This window comes from Sparus aurata, chromosome 8, assembly GCF_900880675.1.
Source record: "Sparus aurata chromosome 8, fSpaAur1.1, whole genome shotgun sequence".
In the NCBI taxonomy this organism is placed as follows: Eukaryota; Metazoa; Chordata; class Actinopteri; order Spariformes; family Sparidae; genus Sparus; species Sparus aurata.
In genome coordinates this window covers 18,351,279-18,359,160 of record NC_044194.1, presented here as the reverse complement: position 1 = coordinate 18,359,160, position 7,882 = coordinate 18,351,279, and the positions used below count along the sequence as shown (strand labels likewise).

Below are 7,882 nucleotides of genomic sequence, written 5' to 3'. Positions count from 1 at the left end.
TGATGGCGCTTTCTTTTTCCTGAGGTTAGTTTCAGTTCTCGTTAACTGACATGATGTGATCGCTCTTCTTTGTCCTTTTGAGTTGATTATATCATGAGCAGGTATGAATGAACATTTCTTTGTACTGTCTGTTCTACTTTGTATGTGATTGTAGCTTTCTGTCTTTAAAAGAGCAGCGGCACACTGTTAATGTTTATTTAGCAAAATCAATAGAGGAATGAAAGCTGACACGTCTGTTATGTGCGCACTGTAAGTATCTTTACAACTTTATAACTTTGCACTCGAGTGTATTTGATTACCACTATACTTCTTTATACACAAATGCTTACTGCGTATCTGGAGCAGCTCTAACTGGTTTGAACTCATGTTGTCCACAAAAGTAAACTTGTTTGACAGTACTTTATTCTTAGTACATGTGAGAGTATCAGGATGATCTTGAGAAGTTTAGAAATCGACTATTTGTACTGTGAATGTAGTAAAATGAACAAGACATCAATATACAACTGAGGCTCAGAAGAGTGGACAGAAATATTCTTGTGGATTTACATGTAAGTATTGGACTTTTCATGAGACTGAGAGTAAACCACCTGTGAGAACTGGAACATTTTCAACATGTTGGTCCACTTGATGATACGCTTCAGTTAAAAATCACATTTTTCTGAGCTGGTAATCTTTTGAGTTATTAAGAAACGGATAAAAGCCTCTCACCAGTGTCGACCTGAGCAAAAACTTTTTCCTTCCTCTGAATTAATGTAAGGTTATTTGGGTATTTATTTGCTGTAAATGTTAATGTGTAAGGATTCTGCCTGCGTCACCTTCTTAAAGGAGTCATCACCCGGAAATCGCAATTTCTCTCGTTAAATCATGCATATTGGTGTTGGACCTCTGTTGAAACTTGCCTGAAAAGCTGGAGTTTGAAAGTGGCTTATTTTTTTCGCTTTGGCTCTTTTTCTGAACAGGAATAGCGCACAGTAGTGCGCGTTCCTAAAGCACGAGATTTTGACTCTGCTCCTGTGGTGACGTTACAACAGGAGGCTACTTGCATATGCATCGGCTCACAGCCGTCCTCAGCCAGAGTGAGCACGCCGAATCTGCTAATTTCTCTGTCATTTTCACACAATACATCGTGACCGCCAGCATTAAAACTCAGGTCTTACATGTAAAACACGAGTGTGAAAAGTAAGACGGAAAAAAAAAGAATTTACCATTCAAAGACGTCCTGCTGTAAACGTGTCTCTTCCACTGTCTCTGCCTCTTCACTCTCCTGTTCGGTTTCCGACTCCAGCTCGTACATAAATGCCTGAATTCCTTAAGGTTCGTCATTAAGTGTGTGCGCCATGACAGGGGGCTGTTTATGTTTTGGAGTCTGTGTGCATGCAGGCTTGCCCCCCATTCCGGCTCTGTCCTTCCTGCGGCCAATCAACGCACGCCTCATTACATATTAACACAATGCACATCCGGACCGGTCAAAACCTTGCGCATAATCTCGCGTGAGAAAGTCGCGGTATGAAAAAGTGTCAGAACAAGCTCTATGTTTGATTTTTACATTTTTTTTTTTTCTAATAAGTTTTAAGAATTGATCCAAAGCGATCCAAGAGGGACTGGATATGTAAAAAACCAGGTGATGACTCCTTTAAAAACAGAGTTCTGAAAACAACAATACATTGATTAAACGGAAACCCCAATGACTTGAAGTGTACGAGTTATGCCGAGCAGCAGTGCCATTAAAGAAGATGGCTGCATGTCTACATTTCTAGGTTATATTTTCATCTCTCTGTCATTTTTCAGAGACAATGGAGCCAATGAACTCCTTTGAGTCTGCAGACATTCAGTCACAGCGTGCTGTCCCACTGTCTCCCTCTGTTTATGCTCCTCCCACACTGAGGGATGGTGAGTGTTACCATGTCTTCATTAGCTACAGCAGCACCGACTACCAGTGGACCCATTCCCTCATCAACCATCTGGAGTCCTGCGGCCTGCAGGTATGCTACCATGAGCGTGACTTCACTCCGGGCCGCACCGTGCTGGAAAACATGTCCGACTGCATCCAGGAGAGCCAGAAGGTCCTGCTGGTTCTCAGCCCAGAGTTTGTGAGGAGTCGCTGGTGTCTCCTGGAGGCCAACATGTCTTTGTTCAGAGACTGCCTGGAGAGGAAGCCCATCGTCCCAGTGCTGCTGGAGCCAGGAGTCTCTGTTCCACTCCACCTCTGCCACCTCACCTACCTGGAGGCCAGTGACCTCGACTTTATGAATAAGCTGCTCAAGGTGCTCTGCACCCCCAACAAGCAGCTTCAAGGGTCCACTGTGGTGCCCTTCCAGCCTCCCTCTATCTACAACGGAAAGGCCCTGCAGCCTTTGACTGCTGTCAACGATGAGCGACTCTGTAAATGGGATTCAGGTCAGTTCAGTGACATGGAGGTGCCCGACCAACTGCGCCTGATCATTGAGGACCACAACAAGTACAGAGAGGCTGTGAGGATGATCAACAGTGTCTCTCAAAATAAAGTGTGGCTGCGCCCAAAGTGGGTTAGAGTCCTGATCTACTTTTTTGGTGGAGTTTTAATTGGAGGTCTTGCAAATGGGTTCGCACTTCTGACAGATCATTTCATTGACCCTTTATACAACAAAGTTGAAGCAGAAGGCCCTTCTGTGATGTATGTGGTTGCCATTTGTAGTCTGTTTTGTGTTCCAATCGGGTTGCTTATTCAGCTTTGTCTCTGGAAAAATGATGATGAGAAGTACATAGTGAGGGAGATGCAGAAAGCTATAGGCCAGGCAAACAAACTCCTCTCTGAGGACAAGGTGCTAATGGGCTGTCAGTCCAATTCAAAAATCTTTCTGGTGTATGTTTCTTTGGATGGTTGCAAACATGAGTTTGCAGGAACATTTTGTGAGCAGATTGTCGCTGAAGAAATGTTTGAACGAGCTCTGATCTTCTTCTCATCAGGTTACGCCTGCTGCCTTGCTAAGAAACACTTTCCCTTTCCCCAGCCAAGCTCCACTGGTCACCTGGAGGGAGGGGTGTGTTTCTGTCAGTATGTCTCCCAGCAGCTGAGCACAAATCACTGGGAATAGCAGTATGGTACTGGAATGGGTCTGTAATCTATGAGTATATCAGATGAGTATCAAGACAAACTATTCTTAGTAATATTTTTATAAACAACTTGAACATTTTTCGAAGATTCCACAACAGGTGGTTCACATCACGATACATTTCTACAGAAAAAACAGCACGTCAGAAGGCTGTAAGGATAACAGATACTTGCTGCTGTGACCCCCGAACGAGAAGGTTACTGTCATGCTAAATATCGGCTTGTATAATAAACATTCATCAGTGTAGTTACTACAGTATACTGACATGGAACTCATCAGGTTTCATTGAAAGAAGTCTGAGGCCGACTAGCATTAGCAAACACTTTTCTACTCGTGTTTCTGTGTTTGATCATTTTGATTCCATTTGAATTGTTAATTTCTTCAATAAAACATACGACATGACAAGCACAGTATTTAGTTCCGTGTGTCTTTTATTCAACTGTGATGGGAGAAAAATTAATCTCAGACAGAATTTGAGATTAATAAAGGGCAATCTCAGGAATAATGGCACATTTAATGTGGTCTAGAGCAGATAATATGCGATTGAAACTCAAGACACTTATCCTTCTCCAGGTGGACTCAGGATGTTTGAGGGGCAGGGGCGAATAAAATAAAAGGGCCCAGCTGTATGCAGTGGAACACCAGCGTGCAGAGAGTCATCATACATTTATAGTGAATTAGTTACAAAGCCTGGCTGATATTAAAAAAGGTTTAATTATGTCATTCTAACTACTGCACCTCTGTGATCAAACACATGGAGAACTAATAACTATTTGACTGTAAGAGCATCCGAGGGGGCACTTCATCATGTTCATTCTACAGTAGGGGCGTCCAAGAGGACACTTTTTTGTCAGGTTTTCTGAACATGGGCTCACCAGTGGGGGTCCAATCCCCTCCTGCCACCGAGTGCAGTAGAGAGTCCTGCAGTAATGATCACCATTGAGCTGCGAAGCTCTACTGCACTCTGTAATCGACTCACAGGGCTTCCCCACAACAAGGAAGGCTTCTCGGGTGGTGAGATTTGTTTATCTATTCCGACAAATCCGGCAATGATATCAAATGTTTGATGCCTCGAAATATGTGCTGGGACCCTATTTCTAATGTTGCTGAAGTTTGGTGCTGTTCTGAGCATTATTTGTGGCTTTTTGATGGCGGTTTTATATTTGAACCTATTTACTGCAATGTATTGTTGTCGTGCGGTCGTTTCTGAGGATGCTAAAACTACGTTAGCTAGTGGTCTGCAAACTTTATCTCTCAAGAGGGAGTCTAACACAGTTTCACGGTGTGTTAGACCATGGATTAAATTTACACCGGAATATCCCTTTAGGCAATCACTCTACATTCTTATTTGAAGAAAACTCAGACAGATAAAGTGTAACATCGGTCCTAACGTGAGTCTCTGAAAGCTATTAAAGGCACAGCTGCATCATGTTAGAAGCCCAGATGTCAGATGGAAGGATGTTTCTTTAACAAACCTGAGAGCAGAAGAGTGATGACGCTTTCTTTTTCCTGAGGTTAGTTTCAGTTCTCGTTAACTGACATGATGTGATTGCTCTTCTTTGTCCTTTTGAGTTGATTATATCATGAGCAGGTATGAATGAACATTTCTTTGTACTGTCTGTTCTACTTTGTATGTGATTGTAGCTTTCTGTCTTTAAAATAGCAGTGGCACACTGTTAATGTTTATTTAGCAAAATCAATAGAGGAATGAAAGCTGACACGTCTGTTATGTGCGCACTATAAGTATCTTTACAACTTTATAACTTTGCACTCGAGTGTATTTGATTACCACTATACTTCTTTATACACAAATGCTTACTGCGTATCTGGAGCAGCTCTAACTGGTTTGAACTCATGTTGTCCACAAAAGTAAACTTGTTTGACAGTACTTTATTCTTAGTGCATGTGAGAGTTTCAGGATGATCTTGAGAAGTTTAGAAATCGACTATTTGTACTGTGAATGTAGTAAAATTAACAAGACATCAATATACAACTGAGGCTCAGAAGAGAGGACAGAAATATTCTTGTGGATTTACATGTAAGTATTGGACTTTTCATGAGACTGAGAGTAAACCACCTGTGAGAACTGGAACATTTTCAACATGTTGGTTCACTTGATGATACGCTTCAGTTAAAAATCACATTTTTCTGAGCTGGTAATCTTTTGAGTTATTAAGAAACGGATAAAAGCCTCTCACCAGTGTCGACCTGAGCAAAAACGTTTTCCTTACTCTGAATTAATGTAAGGTTATTTGGGTATTTACTTGCTGTAAATGTTAATGTGTAAGGATTCTGCCTGCGTCACCTTCTTAAAAACAGAGTTCTGAAAACAACAATACATTGATTAAACGGAAACTCCAATGACTTGAAGTGTACGAGTTATGCCGAGCAGCAGTGCCATTAAAGAAGATGGCTGCATGTCTACATTTCTAGGTTATATTTTCATCTCTCTGTCATTTTTCAGAGATAATGGAGCCAATGAACTCCCTTGAGTCTGCAGACATTCAGTCACAGCGTGCTGTCCCACTGTCTCCCTCTGTTTATGCTCCTCCCACACTGAGGGATGGAGAGTGTTACCATGTCTTCATTAGCTACAGCAGCACCGACTACCAGTGGACCCATTCCCTCATCAACCATCTGGAGTCCTGCGGCCTGCAGGTGTGCTACCATGAGCGTGACTTCACTCCGGGCCGCACCGTGCTGGAAAACATGTCCGACTGCATCCAGGAGAGCCAGAAGGTCCTGCTGGTTCTCAGCCCAGAGTTTGTGAGGAGTCGCTGGTGTCTCCTGGAGGCCAACATGTCTTTGTTCAGAGACTGCCTGGAGAGGAAGCCCATCATCCCAGTGCTGCTGGAGCCAGGAGTCTCTGTTCCACTCCACCTCTGCCACCTCACCTACCTGGAGGCCAACGACCTCGACTTTATGAATAAGCTGCTCAAGGTGCTCTGCACCCCCAACAAGCAGCTTCAAGGGTCCACTGTGGTGCCCTTTCAGCCTCCCTCTATCTACAACGGGAAGGCCCTGCAGCCTTTGACTGCTGCCAATGATGAGCGACTCTGTAAATGGGATTCAGGTCAGTTCAGTGACATGGAGGTGCCCGACCAACTGCGCCTGATCATTGAGGACCACAACAAGTACAAAGAGGCTGTGAGGATGATCAACAGTGTCTCTCAAAATAAAGTGTGGCTGCGCCCAATGTGGGTTAGAGTCCTGATTTACATAATTGGTGTAACAATTGTTTTAAGCTTGGCAGCATTTTCTATGTATATGACAGTTTTGGTCACTATATATGTAATCCCAAATTTGAACTCTACTGGAGTACTTGTGTTCATTATTTGTAGTCTGTTTTGTGTTCCAATCGGGTTGCTTGTTCATATTGGTCTCTGGAAAAATGATGATGAGAAGTACATAGTGAGGGAGATGCAGAAAGCTATAGGCCAGGCAAACAAACTCCTCTCTGAGGAGAAGGTGCTAATGGGCTGTCAGTCCAATTCAAAAATCTATCTGGTGTATGTTTCTCTGGATGGTTGCAAACGTGAGTTTACAGGAACATTTTCTGAGCAGGACGTTGCTGTAGAAATGTTTGAAAGAGCTCTGATCTTCTTCTCATCAGGTTACGCCTGCTGCCTTGCTAAAAGACATTTTCCCTTTCCCCAGCCAAGCTCCACTAGTCACCTGGAGGGAGGGGTGTGTTTCTGCCAGTATGTCTCCCAGCAGCTGAGCGCAAACCACTGGGAATAACAGAATGGACCTGGAATGGATCTCCAACTTATGAATCAATCAGATGAGATTCCTCGTATAAACAACACAGACATTTTCTAAACATTGCAAAGCAGTTATTTCCATATTCATGATTCCCTCCCCCCCCCCCCCTGCTCAAAATTATAGAATGTGCAACATTGCTTCAACTGTTGGTGACAAAAAATATGACGTTTTACAGTTCGGTAAAGTTGGAAACAGATTCGAGCTTCCCGGATCAATAACTCATAAGCGAAAGATTGTTAAAACACAAACGATGACTTGTTCCTGCCGTAGTAAGGTAGACAACGAGCTACAACTGTATTTTCATCAAAACGAGCGCTCCTCAGGGCCGGACATTAACTCTGGTCTCTATGGTCAGCTGTCTGTGAGACGAGGGCGCAGGGACCATCTACAAAGTGCAACACTGAAAAGAGATTCTACAAAAAATATTCAATAAGGTCACTATTATTCACTGTCGTGTCACCAAAATCAATGGTCTCCTGCTGGTTATTCTACATTTTTTTGTTTGAAAGAAATGTGCTGTAGCATAATTTGGGGGAATTTTTATTGGGAGAAATATTTAATACCTTCACTAATATTCAGTGTAGTGTCACCACATTTTTTGATTTTTTTTAACTGTTTTTTTTAATGTAACATTAACTTTATATCGGTATTGAAAAATGTTTTAATACATAATCCATATCTTATCATATATTAGGATGTTATGATATCAATCTGAAAGGTAAATAATCAAATTTTACTCAATGGCCTTTGTGCCCTGACATGTGGCCTTGGTGCCCCTAAAAAAAAAAAGAAGTGAAGGCCAAATGGCCTTGCCCCTAAAATGACCAAATTCCCACCCCGCTGGTATCCCTGCTTTATCCAATCAAGACAGAGAACTCCAGAAAGAGGTGCTCCTATCTGTATACATACATATGCAGCATATAATAGCATCCAGTTACACTCAACTGAATGTATCCTTCAACCCTTCAGACTGAATGACATTCTGCATGACAGAAGCATCTCCTGCTGTTAGTCCGCTGGTGTCC

The 7,882-nt window shown here is 42.6% G+C and overlaps 1 protein-coding gene across 1 annotated transcript; it reads left to right on the top strand.

The window, feature by feature from the left end:
- Positions 1-4,621: 4,621 nt before the first annotated feature.
- Positions 4,622-6,953, top strand: LOC115586965 (uncharacterized). Its single transcript, XM_030426464.1, has 2 exons — positions 4,622-4,683; positions 5,557-6,953. The coding sequence occupies exon 2, from the start codon at positions 5,562-5,564 to the stop codon at positions 6,831-6,833; it is 1,272 nt and encodes a 423-aa protein (XP_030282324.1). The 5' UTR covers positions 4,622-4,683; positions 5,557-5,561; the 3' UTR covers positions 6,834-6,953.
- The last annotated feature ends 929 nt before the right edge of the window (positions 6,954-7,882 follow it).